This window comes from Megalobrama amblycephala, linkage group LG14 (assembly GCF_018812025.1).
Source record: "Megalobrama amblycephala isolate DHTTF-2021 linkage group LG14, ASM1881202v1, whole genome shotgun sequence".
NCBI lineage: Eukaryota > Metazoa > Chordata > Actinopteri > Cypriniformes > Xenocyprididae > Megalobrama > Megalobrama amblycephala.
Window position 1 is genome coordinate 51,498,631 of NC_063057.1, and position 19,218 is coordinate 51,517,848.

Sequence of the window (19,218 nt, forward strand, 5' to 3'; positions counted from 1 at the left end):
CAAACATTACACTTTGCACAATGCAGTCAGGCAAGTATCGTTCTCCTGCCAAACCCAGACTTATCCATTAGAATGCCAGACAGAGAAGCGTGATTCGTCACTCCAGAGAACACGTCTTCACTGCTCTAGAGTCCAGTGGTGCCGTGCATTGCACTTGGTAATGTAAGGCTTGGATGCAGCTGCTCGGCCATGGAAACCCATTCCATGAAGCTCTCTACGCACTGTGCTTGAGCTAATCTGAAGGCCACACAAAGTTTGGAGGTCTGTAGCTACCGACTCTGCAGAAAGTTTGCTACTTCATGCGCTGATCCCGCTCTGTGATTTTACGTGGCCTACCACTTCGTGGCTGAGTTGATATTGTTCCCAATTGCTTCCACTTTGTTATGATTCCACTAACAGTTGACTGTGGAATATTTAGTGAGGAAATGTCACAAATGGACTTATTGCGCAGGTGGCAACCTATCACGGTACCATGCTTGAATTTACTGAGGTTCTGAGAACAACCTATTCTTTTGCAAATGTTTGTAAAAGCAGTCTGCATACCTAAGTGCTTAATTGTATACACCTGTGGCCATGGAAGTGATTAGAACACCTGAATTCAATGATTTGGAGGGGTGTCCCAATACTTTTGGCAATATAGTGTATATTAAATCCAACTTTATCCGCATACAGACAGTATACTCAATTAGGGTGATTCATACTTTATGTTTGTCAGGTCAACTGTTTGAATGCTTGGATCACCACAAAATATTAGCTATATTATCAACCAGGTCTAACCTTCTAAATGCGACTATAAGGCATGAAAATATTATAAACATCATGATTTTCTGTAAGGCTGCTTTGAAACAATGTGTATTGTGCAAAGCGTTATACAAAAAAAAAAATATATATATATATATTTAAAGGCATAGAGCTGTGATGGTTGAGTGATTGACGGGAAGAGGGGAAAAAGACAAAAGAATCCAGTAACAGAAGTGGGAGTTCTGATTATATAAGCAAACTCATATTGTACTTTTGGTGACACATCTGCCCTTTCCAAGCCTCCATGCATAAACCCTTTACCTCTCAATCGCATGGAACGAGTGAATGAGTGTGTGAGGGGACAGGAAATAGAAGAGTCTCAAAGGGACGGTACAATGTCACCTTACAGCAGCTGCTGTTGTCATCACACTAATGCAGGCGCACTGACCCCTCGACCCTGCAAGTTAATGAGGGAGGAGGGGGCTCACGCAAGGACGACACATACTGCGGCTCAGGGACCGCACGAAACGACACAAAAACTATCTTACCTGGAAATCTTTTTCTTCTAGTATCTCTTTCCTCCATCGCACCAGGAAGGCAGCACACACGTACAAATGGAAATGAGAGAATCCTTCTGGCTCCGCCTGTGAACACAAACATGACAGTGTATAAGTCAAAATCAAAGGGGTCATATATCTATTTGCATTCTGAAATTTGCATTATGACATCACAACTATAAGCTCATTATCATATGACCACCCAAATTTGCCTACCAGTTTAGTTCAGTAAGACAAAGAAATAAAATAAAATAAATAATAAAAAGTACATTTCTATTAATGTTACTAATAAGACTGGAGGTTTGTGAGGGAACTGCAGAAGTTGATAAAGTTTATTTAATCATAAGAATGACAACTGTGAACAAATGTGCTGTTAATTTAATTAAAATCTCAGTCTCCAAACAAAAGCTGGTCATTGTTAGGGGACAGTCATGGCCTAATGGTTAAGACTGGTAACCCGAAAGGTGTGGGTTTGATACTCAGAATTTTTCTTCTGCATTTAACCCATCCAACTTACTGTACAAGTTATTGTACAATCTATTTGAGTAGTGAACACACACAGAATGCAAACCGTGGAGACACACACACCTGGTGCAGTGAGCAGCCATTTTTTGGCTGCGGCACCCGGGGAGTGATTGGGGGTTAGGTGCCTTGCTCAGGTCTTTTCCTGGTATTGAGAATCGAACCTGCAACTTTCAGGTTACCAGTCTCACTTTTTAACCATTAGGCAGGGCTGGGTAGGTTACTTTTGAAATGTATTTCATTACAGATTACAAAATACATTTGTAATGTATTTCGTTAGATTGGATTTGTAACTTAATCTAAATACTTCAGAATACTTTGGATTACTAATAAGTAGGTAACAAAAACAAGGTAATTGAGCGTTTTTATCTCACAATTCTGACTTTTGTCAGAATTGCGGGATATAAAGTTGCAATTGCGAATTATAAAGTCAGAATTGTGGGATAAAAATGCGCAATTACTTTGTTTTGCATACTTATTAGTATTCCAAAGTATTTTAAAGTATTTAGATTAAGTTACAAAACTTGGGTATTCTAATCTTGAAACAAGTTACAAATGTATTTTGTATTTTAAAAGTATCCTACCCAGCCCTGCCATTAGGCCATGACTGCCTAATTAACTCCTTGATACCAATTAAATGGCTGATTGATACTGAAAGCATAGTTTTGCATATCTTTAATACTGATGTTTGCAGGATATATTTATTTTTTTCTGTTATGGTTATTCACTTTTTTGCGAAGAAAATATTTCTAGTAGGCCTTTACAATGGTTTGTCACAGTCTAACACTGTGTCAATAACACCATGTCTACACTGGACGCATCAAAGTGAACGCTCCAATTTCGTTTATCCTGTTGTCGGAAGTGGTGCAAACGCATGGAGAAGGTCAGAAACAAAATGGAGTACCTGTCCTGATGTTCACCACTGAACTATGCTAGAACACAGAGGCCATCTAATCAGAGCACAGGTCATTTACATATAGAAGTCTTAAAGGTATGGGAAGAAAAACTGAAAATGTTCATGAAAACTAAATTTATTAATAACCTTTTTTTGTGGTGCAAGAAACCTTGATTAATATTAAAAGTGGACTTCAGAGGAAACTGATGAAGTACTACAAAATTATGCAATAAGATCCCTTTAGGAAAATAGAAGGAAGCCAGTGTATCTGAGTATATGACAATTTTCATTATTAAGAGAGAAAAAAAAAACACTATTTAGTTTGACCTTTGATGATTCTCATTTTTATTTTTCTCACCACTTATTTAATATCTCATTTAGGTTTCTTTACACATTTTCTGACGGTGCAGAAAAAAAACAACAATGAAATTAAAGGGCAGGCTGAAAGAAGATGAGCCTTTGTGTGAAGGCCTAGTGGGTATAATAATAGTAACCCTTTTAAAAAGGCCTTGTGTCTGCTGAATGGGACACGGAATGGTGCATATTATCCTTCCCAAACACCTTGTACTGTGATAACCCTGTTGAACCAATCTATTCTTCATCTGAAAATGAACATATTGTCATAGAAAAGAGCTGTAGTTAAAGCAGGAGAGTATGACAGTAAGTCATCTGTCAGCACTTTGATTTTGACAGCAAAATTGATGCAACAATCACAGCCAATCAGAACATATGCGATGTTGAAACATATGCTACTGGACCAATGAGATTTCACTGTGGGTGGAATTACACAATGTAAGAAACCAAGAAACCAACTCTGACGAGAAAACCCCAGTATATTAACATTATATCAGTTAGTGAAATATACTTTTTTCCCCCTCAAAAAAAAAAAAAAAAAAAAGTTCTATGCATAAAACCTAAAATGTTGCTACCATTTTTTTTTACAGCAAAGTTTTGGGAACCATAGCTGCCTTTTTCACCATAAATATCGCAGTTTTTATATTTTATTTATGTATTTTTTATACAGTGTGGGTAGGACACGGTCTACAACTCAGGACAAATTTGTCCCAATTATTTGTCCCATAATCTACTCTGTTTTGTCCCATTTCAGATGTACCCACCTCTAAAAAAAGACAACAAACATTGATTGGTTGCTTGACATATCAGTCAGACAGTGTCTTCCTCTACATGGGTGGCTCTTGCCGTTAGCCAAAAGTCTGATTACGTGAGATGCCACCTGAGGAGCCCATGTGGCGTAACCACTCCAGCTGGAGATGCAATGAGCTCCGTAAGCAGAGGAGGGAAGATTATCTGCAATTCCAGACACGGACAGAGGGTCCTAATGAAAATCAATGGATGCGTTTCTTCCAGCAATAAACAGGAAGGACAGGTCCCCCCTTCAAGGGTAAATGCGGGCAATGGAAATCTTCCCAACTGTACTGGGTGTTAAAGCACCCACTCACAAACAGCGCGGTATACGGCAAAGGTGGCAGGAAGTGGTTTCCGGACTGCACACGTTACATCCAGTCCAATTACCCCGCAGTCATTCTCCGTCACCTCCTCGTCAAAGTGACCACACAAGCGTGAAATGCACTTAATTAGACACTCAATAGACAAGGCCGAGCTGCAAGGGCATCTGCATATGCTCAGCTGTGTGGGGATGAACTTCCGTCTCTATAATGCAGAGCTCTGGCTTTCTTCCACGTATTTATAACAGGAAGTGTATTGTTGGAATCGCTGTTGATGACATGCACCGCTAATTTGGTTTTGATAAAAGAATCCCTGGAAACCGTTGTTTAAATAAATAAAGAGACAGGTGAATTAGTGTTAAGATGCCATTTTACATTTTTTGAGCATTTTAATTCTGTCATTATTTACTAATCTTCATGTTGTTCAAAACCTATATCACTTTCCTACAGTTGTTCAAAACCTATAGACTAATTTTTCAACAGATCACAAAATTGATGTTTAGCAGAAAGTCCAGCTACTCTTTTCCATACAATGAACCTAGAAGCTTAGCAGGGGCTGTGAAAGCTCCATATAATTTGTCCATATGAAACTTTGTAGTTTTTGTAGTCTTTATGTTTAAATAACAAAATAAAAGCATAGAACCAGTTTATTTACTGGACTTAAAACATTTTAGCTGCAAAGGACAACTCATTTCAATGTGACCTATGACATCCTATGACTTGAAATTCATCTAAATTTAAATGATCTCATGGATGTGGCTGTCATAGTGGCACTATAGATGGCTGCAGTAAGTGTGGGGTATTCAAACAACTTATAGTATATATAGTTCTTTTACATTTACCTGCAATAAATGCATATTGCCCACTGTGCACTGTTGCTCTGAAGCCACAGGGGTGGCGTTGGCGCTGGGGCTTGGACCCCTCATCGCTGCTTGCAGCTATATTTACATTTAAACTGTTATTCACTGAAATTTCTATTTCTATTTAGTTTTAATTTATTTTATTCCAGTTTTAGTAAATTTAGTACTTAAATGTACTTTATTGCAGTTAGTTGCCTTTCATTTCATCAAATGTAATTTGCGCTTTTACATATTCATACTTAGTGGATCACATTCAGATACGAAACACTAATGCCATTTTGTGTCACTGATGTCAAATCTGGAGCTGTGTCCTGACAAGCCAAATTGTGCTCATTTTCAAAAGAGAAGCTTGGATAAATTCCTCCTTTGTGTTCCACAGAGGAATATATATGGGGTTGGAATAAAATGACGGTGAATGTGATGACAGCAATGACATGAAATTTATGGGTGAACTCCACGATGCAAAATGTAATTTGTGCTTAAGTAGAAGGTACTACTTATGTCCAAATGTAATTGTCTTATAAAGAAAAGCTGCTATGGGTTCTGAGAAGGCATATGCATTATTAGTGTGTTTTTTAAAGCCTGTGGTCTAGTTTAATGTGGGAGTGAAGGCTGGGTTCACCTTTAGATGGGCTGTAGTTTCTCTTCATTGATCATTTTAATTATTTTGTCTGTCCCTCCCTCGGGGGGCGAACGGTTGATGATGGGTCTTAATTAATGGGGCCAGTGGGGGAATAGACACAGTGGTCCATTCTGGAACATTCTGACGCAAGACCTGGTGACACACTTCAGGTGGGATAAGTTTGAAACGAGGACAAACTCAACACACGTAGTCCACGTATGAGAACCAACATGTAAGGATACAGCTGAGAAATTATAATAAAATATCCATATACACATATCAAAGAAACTTTGCACTTTACACATAATACAATATTAAAGAATAGCAGAGCACACACTACAACTATAACAATAATGGCACAGAAAACCCATCTAGTTTGAATCACTTTTTAGGAAGATTTTATCCAGCTGAAGAATGATAAAAAAAAAAAAAAAAAAAAAAAAACGGTCAGCCAATCAGAATCAATCCTGCTATAATGAGCTCGAGCATTTTATGACAGAAAAGCAGGCACTTAGAACAGAATGATATCATCCTCTGGTGTGGATGCTAATATAGTTATTGCTCCTGGTGTGAACGGGCCTTTAATCATATGAGAATTTTACCATAATTGTTATTAGTTAACAGAAACAACATTAGTTGATGAGAAAGTGCAAATAATAAAAATAAACATTTCCTTGTGAAAACTTCTGAAATAAAATATTTCATTATACCAAAGTCCCTTTAAGACAAGTCATTTCACTCAGCGGGCATCTCTTTGAACTGGGGGAAACGTCAAATTCTCCAAAGCTGTTTGCCAAGATTTCGATTAAATTTCATATTTGTAATCACCAATGAAATCTGACAACTACTGTCTCATAAATTTTATTTCTAAATGCTCGAATCATGACAAAAATTAGCTAGATCAAGCTAATGTGCATACGCAGTGTTAAGTGTGCGTCTCTATAGGAAGCACGCGTCTGACTGTTTCTATAGGAACCGGAGCTTCTAACGACGGCTGCAGTGACACGATGACTTTACCAATCGGCGATTGGCTCTTATTTATAAGTCGGGACATATTCCCCAATATTGTGCGTTGCACTTTCTCCCATTCAAAACAATACGAGTCATGCGTCTTATGTGTTATTCTATAGTCTTTGATTATAAACACCTGCAAAACAATATTGTGAATTCTTATTGTTTTAGATATTTGTTGTCCATGTTTGTTGTCCAATTGATGAGATGGATAACTACTAGTCCACTGTTATGTGTTTTCTAAGGTGTTCTGGGTGACCACCTTCAAGATTTTTGGGTCTCTAAATATGGTTTGAGTCCCTCCTTCTATGAAATTTGTTCAACTGTTTTCTAGCCCGAAAGTCTGATTGCATAGAAAAACCTCTTATCAAGCAGTTCCATGATTTGAGATATCACTAATGTCTATAGCATATGTGGGATGAGTTATTAGGGTTCATAAAAATCCTTAGCAAGCACCATTAATTACAAATCTTTCTAAACAACTCTTGACAAGCCTACTCACAACAGTATTCATTCAAAGCAGAACCTTATAATGTCTTGACGGATTTTCATGTAAATACAAGTGTAAGCTTAAAGCAATAACAAAATCTGCTGGGGCACAGATCTGAGGTACACTGTCATGATAATCAGCAATGCAGCAGTCAGATCGCTTTGACAGTAGTTTGATGGCAAGCATTGGAGATCATTGGTTAGCATAAAGCCTGCAGTTAAGTTTATACTTCTATCTTCAAGATCCTCAGAGAGTCAGTTATTTACAGTTCTAATATTAAGTGCTCTCCTCACGCGAACGCACCCTAGATTTACCAACAAGTCTGTTGAGATGGAGTAGATCTGACATCGAACAGTTCACAACATTCATATCTACCCATCCTTCAGCCTCAAGCAAGAAAAGAGAGAGAGCGCACAGATGAAATGGAGTGGGTCGCTCTGAGTTATGTTCTGGGTGATGATTGCCTATTGGTGTAACCTACCGGCCTTAATCAGAGCAGCAGGGAAGATGACCGTCTCAGGGTATCAAGCTGTGACACGCTCTCTGCTACTGTGCTTTATTACTTTATTAAACCTCTCTCTACCTGTGAGATGCGAGACTCCTGCTGTCAGTGGGGGGAAAAAAAAATATCGCCCACTGTCTGGGAGCATGTGCGCAGTCAAATGTCAAAGGGAGACATCCATAATTTGGGAGGATGTGTATATCTTTCAATGGAACATCAAATAGCAACAAACATGACACTTATGACAAGTCATGACCCGGTGTTGATCTAAGAGTGCACGTTTAAGAATGGATGAGTGAACTATTCAGACAGCAACTGCAGTGTAAATGTGATTGGAGGAAAAGGTTGCAAAACTTACACATACATATACATATACATATATATATATATATACATATATATATACATATATATATATATATATATATATATATATATATATATATATATATATACATATATACATATATATATATATATATATATATATATATATATATATATATATATATACATATATATATATATATATATATATATACATATATATATATATATACATATATATATATATATATATATATATACATATATATATATATATATACACATATATATATATATATATATATATATATATATATATATATATATATATATATATATATATATATATATATATACATATACATATATATATACATATACATATATATATATATATATATATATATATATATATATATATATATATATATATATATATATATATATATATATATATATATATACATACATATATATATATATATATATACATATCCATATACATACATACACACAGCTCGATAAAAAACTGATCTCCCAATGCAGTTCTGGGCTCTTTGCTGTTCAACCAAAATTGCCCTTCCAATTTTTAAGTTACACAGAGTTCTGGCCTTTGCTGTCGGGTGAACTTATGCACAGTCCATGGAGACCCAAAAAGTTTGAACTATTTTTAACTTGACTTTTGACAACAAAACTGCAAAACCTAAGATGACAGGGCTTTCCATAGCCAGGAAGAGAGGGCAATGTACTTTGAATTAGAGATAGGGCGAGAGAAAGAGAGAGTGAACATATACTAAGAACTTCATCTGACCATAGGCTTTATACTTTTTCATGCAACTAGTCCCAATGGGAACTGAGGCTTTCTAAGCGCACCAAAGCACCTTAAAAGTATTATTAAAGTATCATACGATTAAGTCTTCTGAAACCATTAGATAGTTTTGTGTGAGGAATAGAAATTTAAGTTGCTATTTACAGATAATCTCCCCCCTTCAGTGAGCTGTAACTACTGCGACTGGATTGATCTCAAGGTTTTCAATGAATAATGACTGAAAGGGATAGTTCACCAAAAAATGAAAATTATCCCATGATTTACTCACTCTCAAGCCATCCTAGGTGTATATGACTATCTTCTTTCAGACGAACACAATCGGAGATATATTTAAAAATATCTTTAGTCCTCCAAGGTTTATAATGGTTGTGAATGGGGGGCTGCGTTTTGAAGCCAGAAATAATGCATCAATCCATAAAATAAAATAAACAAAACGACTCAAGTAGGTTAAGAAAGGCCTTCTGAAATGAAGTGATGCGATTTTGTAAGAAATATATCCACTTTGGAGGACTAAGGATATTTTTAAATATATCTCTGATTTTGTTCATCTGAAAGAAGATAGTCATATATACCTAGTATGGCTTGAGGGTAAGTAAATCATGGGATAATTTTCATTTTTGGATGATTCTCTCATTTTCTCACGCTTATGCAGTGATATATGACCTTCTTTCTTCAGATGAACACAAAGAATCTTATAAAGAAATAGTAAATCTCTGTGAGTCCATATAACGCAAGTGTACGGTACCTCAAAGATGATGCTTCAAAAACCACACAAAGCGAACATGACGGTAATCCATACGACCCCTATTGACGAATCAATGTCTTCTGAAGTGAAATGATATGTGTGTTAAAGAAAAATGCTAAGATTTGATACTTTTTCAACTATAAACCATCACTTCCAGCCAACGGTCACATGCAGGTTCATGAATGCTTGATGTAAATGTTTTTGTTGTTTTTTTTACATATTAGGTTGTGTACCTATTAAGCCCAAAATCTTTTAGATATTGACATGGTTATAAGAAAATCATTTGTTAAAATGCAAGATTTCTCTCTCATTTGAAAATGTATTCATTAGTTGATGTACATTTTAGAATATAAAATTAAGATATGAATAAAGTAAGAAGTCTGGCATGGACTTAATTGGTACTTTGGCACTATTTAAGCCCACATGTGTTACAAATAAGCCCACATCATGATTGATTCACAAAATATAAAAATGTATTGATTTTAAAGAAGTAAAGCATCAATATATGTATTCAGTGACAGAGAAGTAAATGATATAAAATGAAAAAGTACTATTTGTTCATACACAAAAAACAATACATTTATCACTTATTTGACATAATATCAATGTAGTTTCCAGAGAAATGGCTGAAAATTGCAGAAATGTGTTGATTTCTGAAGGGTCCCGAAACACCATAGTTTTTGTGTCTGTTTGTGTGAGGTCACCTGAGACAGCATGCATATGAGTGGGACTAACTCAACATTGCAAAATGTGACTGGTATGCAATAATAATAAAAAAAAAAAAAAAAAAAAAAAAAAAAAAAAATGCCAGGGAAGTAACAAATCACTGGATTGGTTAAAATAATGAGCAGCATAAAATATGATTTTTTTGTTTTTTTACTTTTTACAGAGTTAAAAGTGGGCTAAAAGGGTACATGGGCTTATCGGTTCTCTTCAGAATACATTATCAACTTTTTAATGGCTTCAAAAGACTTGTAATATAGCACACAAGTCATATGGACTATCCATATGGAAGGATACTTCAAGCTTTTTACTGTCCTTTTTGAAGCTCACAAGCACTTACCCACAAAACAAACAAACAAACAAAATGGTACAAATCCTTAAAGTTCTGCTTTTGGGTTCCAACTTCTAAATGATGACCAATTTTTTTGTTTTTGTGAGAATTAATCCTGAAGGAATTAGGAATATAGGAATAGCATGTTCTCTGAAAGCAATATTTTGTCTGAGAGACACTAAGTCCCATTCGATTATAGATTGAATTTGTCTACAGCTGTTCACAGAAGTCAGCTTCAGCTCAAGAGGGGTGCACCAGGGTTGACTTTTGCTAACAATTTTATCATAAATGACTGAGTGTAGGGCAGCCGGTGAGCTGTTGCTCTATAAGTGACTGAGCAGGAACTATGAAGGATCTAGCAGTGGAGATTTAAAGTAAGAAGTGATGAAATATTGATGTTCAAGGGGCTGTGCCAGTGACCTGGACCTTGCCTTCTGGGGACTGCCTTTTCTGTGTCAGAAAACATAGGGCAATCATTAGGGGAACCTCATGGGACAGGTAAAGAGATTCAGGTCTCTGGTTCAAATCCCTGTTGGGAAGATTCTGTCCAATGTGCCTTATGGTGAGGTTTTAGATGTGGATTCGACACAGATAAGGAAAAAGAAGAATGGAACTACAGCTTGGGGCAGAGATGTATACAACGCACACATGCAAGGCAGAATACGTGAACAGCATATTTTGGGCTGGAAAGGAAAGGTTCTTGCTGGATGTGAATTCTAGATATAGAAAGATTTCATTGGTATTCAAGCCTTTAGGAATATGCAGAAGAGCGTAGTTGGAATTGGCTAAAGCTAGTGTTTCTTTCCTTTGGGAGATACTGCAGATGAGCCTGTCCTAGCAGAAGCAATCTTCTAGCTCATTACAGAGGCAAAAGGCTTGAGCTGGGGGAGTTTTGTTAAACTGTACAGGGCTAACAAGCACCCGTGAACAGCAGGAACACATCAACCATTGCGTGCATTTGAGCTGAATCTGCTAATTCGCAGCACGCCAACAAACCGTTGTGAAGTCTCCCTGACTCTACGGCAGAGAGAAGTTCGCACCAGGCGGTGTAAGACCGTCAGTCTCTCGGCTCAATCACCAACCGGGGGGAGCCAGGGACACCGTGCTCTTTAGCACAGACGCTATCACGCTTCACACTTAGCCGCACATGATAACTCCTAGGTTTTTTTTTTTCAAACAGCCCTCTGACAGAATTGGATTCAGCTGGGGCTTGAACAGAACTGAGAATGTAGACCAATAAGATGAATCCCAGATAAAAATCCCAGAGCTCCCCCTAAAGGAAGACCACGTAACAGTTTATGAGAGGTTTGTTGGCAATATCAAACGCTCATCCTGGGGGGTGGCTCGCCAAAGTCGGTGCCCAGATGTGTGACGTGCAGTTAGAGGTGTGAGCACACAACATTAAAAGACACTCCTTGCTTGCCTTGGGCTTCTAATAAGTCCTCCTGCTGAGAAACCCAACAAACACACCAGAGTACTGATGTGGTCGTACAGTAAAGAGCGTAAGACCTTGCTGTGGGCAATGTAGACAGACACACACACATTTATTCTTTAGTCCACTGACTTCTATTGACTGTGATGGGTCACGAAACATCCCTGTTCACTTTCAGCTGTGCGCAGTAGCTCAATAATTGAAGGCCATGCTATTGATGCGTTTGGAGGGAAGGAAACTACAAAACCACCTGCTGGGTAACAAGCTGCATCATGACAGAGCAAGGTTTCATGCATTAAATCAGCACTCATACGTACTGTTGAAGTGTGGGGTTGCCTTAGGATTCACTCAAGGGAGTTTAAACAGGAACTGAATGCTCAAAATGCTCATAGTGGTATGTGTTAGTGTTATGAAGATGTTTAGTCCCACACTAAAGAATGATATATCGAAGACAAGGGTAATTGTAGCAAGGACGTCAAGGAGCAAAATAGCATTTGTAAGCCTCGGCTATACACATACACGCATATGGCAGATGGCTGTGATACACATTCAGTGCGTCAAAGGACCACAGAGGGACTATTACTGTTTTCAGGTTCAAGTAGACTAAGACATACTGAAAGTGTAATTGGACTGAGGGGAGGACACCTTAGGCACTGCGCACGATACTGCCATTGCAAATAATACATCTCTGCTTTAGTGATGAGACAGTATCAGCACATTAGTAAAACAGCTTTCGCTTTATAAGTTTTGCCAAGTCTATGGAGACTTGCTATCTCAAAACCTGGTAAGATAACAAACCAATTTAGACTAGGCTGGCTGTGTTCGTAAACAATAAATAAACGAATATGGAAAGAAAATGGAAACGCATTTACATAGATATAGAATACATAGATAATAAAAATAATAAAAATAATAGTACACAAATTATATTTACAATCATTTTATTTATATTAAAATATTTATTATATTATATTATATTATATTATATATATTATATTATATTATATTATATTATATTATATTATATTACATTATATTATATTATATTATATTAAAGGGGACCTATAATGCCTCTTTTACAAGATCTAATAAGTCTCTGGTGTCCCAAGAATGTGTCTGTGAAGTTCAACTCAAAATATCCCACATATCATTTATTATAGCTTGTCAAATTTTCCCCTATTTGGGTGTGACCAAAAACATGCCATTTATGTGTCCCTTTAAATGCAAATGAGCTGCTGCTCCCGGCCTGCTTTCCAGAAGAGGCCGGAGGTTTAACAGCTCACGCTTCGGTTGCTCAACAACAACAAAGCCGGAGAATCTCACGCAGCCAAAATGGCGACAGTAACGGTGTTCAGCCTTACATTGTTCAAACCGGAGTCGGACACTGATGGAGAGGAAGAAGTTACAACTTTTAGAATGCAGCTAGACGTTTCTGAATGGTTAAAGGATAAATTTATGCAGTTGTTGAGTTGATTCAACTCATCAACTAGCATGTGCCATCATGTTAATCTTTTGTGCAAACTCAGTGTTGAATTGACCCCCTTTGTGAAAATGTCCAGCGTAAAAATGACAGCATGGCAAAAACACTCTACTACAACAACTCTTCCTCTTCTCTAAAGCAGCCCAACATAGCCTCACCACATTGTTGCGTTTTCTCGGGGGAAGGGTTTATGTAAATTTTGGGGTTTGTTGTAGTCCCTACCAGTCGTTTCTTGTAGTCCATAAAAATATCTCCCTTTGCATTTAACTTTGAGTGTAACTTTGCAGATGTTTTTTATGCTCAAACAGCAACATTACCCACTAATTAAAGTTTAAAAATCATAATCAAGGACCCCTTTAACTTCAATTTTCCTAATGCTGCGTTCACACCAAACGCGAATAGAGCGTCAAATTCGCGTCTACCGCGTCTAGTTTGCCGCTTGAACATTTTGAATGCATTCGCGCGTCTAGAGCGAAATAGACGCGCGTAAAAAACAAGCGTTTGAAGCGAAATTGACGCGCGTCCGAGGCGAAATCCGCTTCTTGTGGGAGGGGCAAGACAAGACGGTTGTCTGTTTGCAAGATGGCTGATGTTGATCGTGCGTTCATCGAGAGAGCTACCGCTTTGTATTTGCTCTGGAGAGCAGAACAGCGGCGTAGAGGTCAGCGTCGCGGGAAGGCTGCGGGTCGATAAACGTGTACGTGACTCAAAAGTGAAATGTGTATTTACAACTTACCAGGTAGCCCAATCTCCTCACCGACACTCTTCCAAGCGAGGTCCTTTTTATTCCTGTCTGAAGTATGAACTTGTGTCATAAATCTCTGGGTGACTGCTCACTGATAATATCAGTCGTTCCTCCATTTTGAATGAGTGACTCCGGGCGGGCCTGCCGCCACAACAGCAAGCAGGCTCCTGATTGGTTAACGCGGCGCGAATTTACGCCAAAGTTCACATTTTTCAACTCGGGCGTCAGACGCGAATTCGCGTCAAACGGCAAATGCACAAAAAGCACCATTCGCGCGTAACGCGCGTATCGCGCGAAACGCTCAATTCGCGTCATTCGTGCGAACTAAATGCGCGAATGAGGCGAATTCGCGTCTTCCGCGCCGCGCTAAACGCCTCGTTCGCGCCGCGAGACCTCCAGACGCGCGTAAACGCGTCTTTACATTGACTTAACATTGAAATCATTCGCGCCAGACGCTCTATTCGCGTTTGGTGTGAACAAAGCATAAGGCTCTTTCTGGCATCTTGGATGAACAATTTTCAACTGAACTTGAAACAGCTCATTCTGGGACTGCCCCATCTATAAAAGGTTAAATGCAATATTCCCTAGAATTTGGGAGAAAGCCTATTAATTCCCAAATGTGCTGTCTAAGAAGACAGGTTACTAGGTTTTGAGGTATAGCCAGGGAATCTCATAAAATGTGAAGTCTGGCAAGAAACCAGAGGCCTCTCTTGAACTTTATGCAAAGATAAGTGCTCTAAATTAGTTAAATTAACGGTGCTGTAAGCGATTTTGGAATAGCATGCATACATTTTCCCTACAACATGACAGATATCACTAAAATAGGTGTCCTGAGAAATCATACCGGTCTCTTTGACAGCCCTGGGCTATGTAAACAGCAAGAAGAGTCAGGGGAGCAGCCTACACTTATTTTATTTTTTTTTTAGCCAGAAATTGTTTTAACCAGAAAGGTTTTCTGCCTGTGAATCATGTCGAGCATTCTGAAAAAGCTTACTGTGTGCCTTCATTAAATATTTTAATTAAATATATGTGCGTTCATTAAATATTTAAAAGAAACTTCTGGGAAACATACCATAAACATAATTTGGAAACCACAGTTTTTGATATTTTATTATATTATAGCACCATGTTCACACTGCAGGTAATTGTGGCCCAAATCTGATTTTTTGCCCACGTGACTCGTATCTATTTTCCCCATGATAGCGTGAACAGTACAAACCAAATGGAATCTGATCTTTTCAATTCCGATTTGTGCCACTTCCATTTGTGGTACTAAATCCGATACAGGTCAGATGTTTTGTAATGCGACCGCAGTGTGAACTGCCGTATCGCAATTCGTGCCATTTTTACGTCACTCGAGATCAACATTTGTCATGATTCTGCGCTCATGGGAGTCTATTTAAAGATTTTACATACCCAGCGTTATCAAGACAGTTGTAAAAGGAAACATGAGGGCTTGTATCATAAACGTTTCAAAACTCTGCTCTCTTTTGTCACATCATTGTCTTTATTTTTCATATTACCTGCACATAATTTTGCTGGCTTCCGCGGCAGATCACGCTATAAATAAATGCGTAATCGCTTACTTAACCATGTTTACTTCTGTATGACAGCACGCTGTGTGCGTTGCCAAGTCTGCGATTTTCCCGCAGAATCGGGTTACTTTTTCCACTGTTCCCACGGGTTGATTTGAAACTTCATGGGTGGAAGCGACCGCACTAACGCAATATTTAACCCTCAGAATGCAATTTTTACCGGAATACCCCACGGAACACGATTGGGCTTGTTTTGGACTAGTTCTGAAAGCAATTGAGTGGATTTTGTGGTTAAAAAAAACAAAAAAAAAACAAAAAAAAAACAAAAAAAACCTGGCAACCCAGTTTTTATCGTTCTTTTGCGCATACAGGTCAGTTCAGAACCATCTGACTGAACATCTCCTATTAGAACAGAATTATTTCATAATGGAATGAAAATTCACACTGAAACCGGGCAGTTGCAGAGACCTTGTGTTTCGACTTACTGCTCACAGGAGTATGGAGGATTTTTGTTTACTGTATAGAGGTTTTCTTGAGGAGCCGTGAAGGGTAAAAAAAAAAAAAAAAAAAAGGAAAAAAAAAATGCTCTGAAGAACATGAGTCAGCGTGTAAAGCAGTGTGATGACAACAAGCAGCACAGATCAAGAAAAACTCACAATGCACCGTGAACAGCACAGAAACCATCTCCCTGAGAGATACAAGGGAAGGTACTCTTTCTGTTTTCAAAAGCCCATGAAATATTCATCATTCAGAGTTGGCTAATTCGGGCCATCAAGATCTTTAAGGTGAGTTAGTATGACACAGATTGTCAGAGTCGGCGAGGGAGGGAGAGTGCGCGAGCAGTCATTTTCAGACTATTTGGTTATGCATTAAAAATGCATGGGATGAATTACATTCTATTCCTGGCCTCTGTTGAGGAATTCACACTAGGGTCCAAAATCGAGCACTTGGCAAAACAGAGAATAAGAATAACTTTAAATTTCCAATCTCTGAAACTTCACTTGAACAGAAAAGAGCAGTAAAGTATTCAATAAAATATGATTTTACTGAATATTTAAAACTAAGTATGAAGAAAGTGTATCATTTACACTGCTAGGGTTTTTGGACACATTATTTCAAAAAGGTAATTTTGCACCACTAGCAGCATCAAAAGGAATCACAAAGTTTTAAAAAAAGGTCTCATTCATGAAATATGAGAACTTAAACAAACTGAGAAACAAGAGAGAAATTATACATTTCTCTGTTCATGTATAATGCAACAATTTACCTCAGAACGGTTTTACAAATTACTTGATCTGAAATTTGTTCTGCTTGTGTTAATGAATAAGTCCTATTACCAAATTAACAAATGTTTCAGAAACATCTTGTCTGCTCCACCCCCATCTTTCATTGCTTTAGGAGGTCTGCTCTCATTGGATGATGCCAAGTGACTCAAATAACCACAGTAATGTTTCTAAAGCTCCACAGAGGCACATCATTTATTAAGGATGGACCAATATCAAAATACTGGTGGTAAAAATCATTCAAGATCATGTCCGATAATCAATAAATGACCAATACTGATATTATATTTTGTCTAAATAGAACCCCTCCTCCCCCCTAAAAAAAAAATAAAATAAAAAAAAATCAAAACAAAAATCCATCATTGTACATGCCACAAGATAATTTAAGCAATACAACATTGTAATGTACAGCATTAAAAAGGAATTTTGTGGATTCCAATTGTTTGCATTTCTTCAGGAACTCAGACTACCAATGGCTTACATACAGTGGTCTTGTGCAATAAACTTTTATTTCAAGTACATACATCACCTTTAAATTTTACTTCGAGAAGAACTTTTCAACAAGTTCAGTAAAGTTTCCATGAGTATTTTCCGTGTGAAGTCAATTCACTGCACAAAACAAGACTTCGTGAAGTCCTCCATCCACGGCCCTCTCTGAGTTCAAAGACGACTGAACTGGGTTCACTTCTCTCTGAGCGAGCACTTTCAAGCAAGCTCATGGCCCTGACAGCACGGCTTTCATAGCTTCCGGCCAAACATGAGTGAAATGGCCCAGTGATTTGATGGAAGCGTGAGAAAGGATTTTGGCTGAGGTAACAGTAGGCTATGACGCCATGACCACAATAGCGCTATCAGGTCAATGCACACAAGTTTACGCATTGGAAATGTCACATCTTGAAGTCTTCAGAAGGGCACACATCACCTTTCATTTCAAAGACAGATGAGCTAGGTTCACTTCTCTTTGAATACCATGATCGACCTCCTCAGTTTGAATATATACGCAGGAAAGTCATCCAAAAGGTTTTAAGTAAGAGCTAAAAACCTATAAAACTTTTGCATCAACTGCCAACGCTTCGGAAAAAGGAGGTTTGGATGAATCAAGACTTGCCCCGGCAGTCAGTTCTCTCTTGCTTTTGCCTACTCATGCTGCCCTGTTACACCAACACAGTTCTAAAGCCCAATCTCACACAATTTTATGCATTTTCACCAAAGTAATTTTGGGCTGGCAAATAAATAAACGGTGTCTATTTACACTAAGTGCAAATAGCATCCCTTGTTGGCAAACGCTATTTACAGTAGCTCCGCCCACCAATGTCTGTTTGGGCCACTTTAGTTTTAAAAAATATGCGCAGAATTTAACATCATCAGTCGCACAGCAGTAGCGAGTAAGGCTCACAGACCTGGCTTTTAACGCAGTCGATGCAGGTTCGAATCCGCCATTTGCAAAGCTTGCATTTTCAATAAAAATTAAATGTTTAAATTAAAATTAAAATTAAAATAATGTTCTAATAGTGGAAATAAACTCCAAACGAGTGTTTAATAATATTAAAAGTGTTTATTGGGTAGGGTTATGCTGCGTTCACACCGAACGCGTCTGGGGCGTCAAATTCGCGCCAGATGCGTCTAGTTGGACGCTTGAACATTCTGAAGTCAGACAAAGTGTGTTCAGACGCGAATTCGCGTCATGGGAGGGGCTTCCATCTCTTTCTGCACAGATCCTCCGAATAAACACATCATCTTGTCAGTTGGAAACTAGTAGCAGCAATTTAACTCTGTTATGCCGGCCGGCTTTTGCATATGCGCTATGATCAACGGCTAAAATCATGCAAAGCGTTTTACAACTAATAAAAAGTCCTTTTTATTCCGGTCTCTATAAAAATATAACGACACATCATAGGTGGCCACACACAGCGACTATTATCTTTGTTCTGGTCTCCACCGCTGATCACGTCATAAACACGTTACCAAAGCAGAGTCCCTGATTGGTTAACACGCCGCGAATTTACGCCAAAGTTCAGATTTTTCAACTCGGGCGTCAGACGCGTGGACGCTCCATTCGCGCCGCGCCATTCGCGCGTCAACGGCCGATTTGCGGCGCGCTATACGCTTGATTCGCGCCGCA

At 38.2% G+C, this 19,218-nt stretch overlaps 1 protein-coding gene across 3 annotated transcripts in view; it reads right to left on the reverse strand.

Moving 5' to 3' along the window:
* Positions 1–19,218, reverse strand: part of tbc1d22a (TBC1 domain family, member 22a) — a 191,858-nt gene that overhangs the window by 31,914 nt on the left and 140,726 nt on the right. For all 3 annotated transcript variants that reach the window (XM_048154976.1, XM_048154978.1, XM_048154977.1), the window contains one exon: positions 1,290–1,385. In XM_048154976.1, coding sequence (XP_048010933.1) covers positions 1,290–1,385 — 96 coding nt within the window. The remainder of the gene's footprint in view (positions 1–1,289; positions 1,386–19,218) is intronic.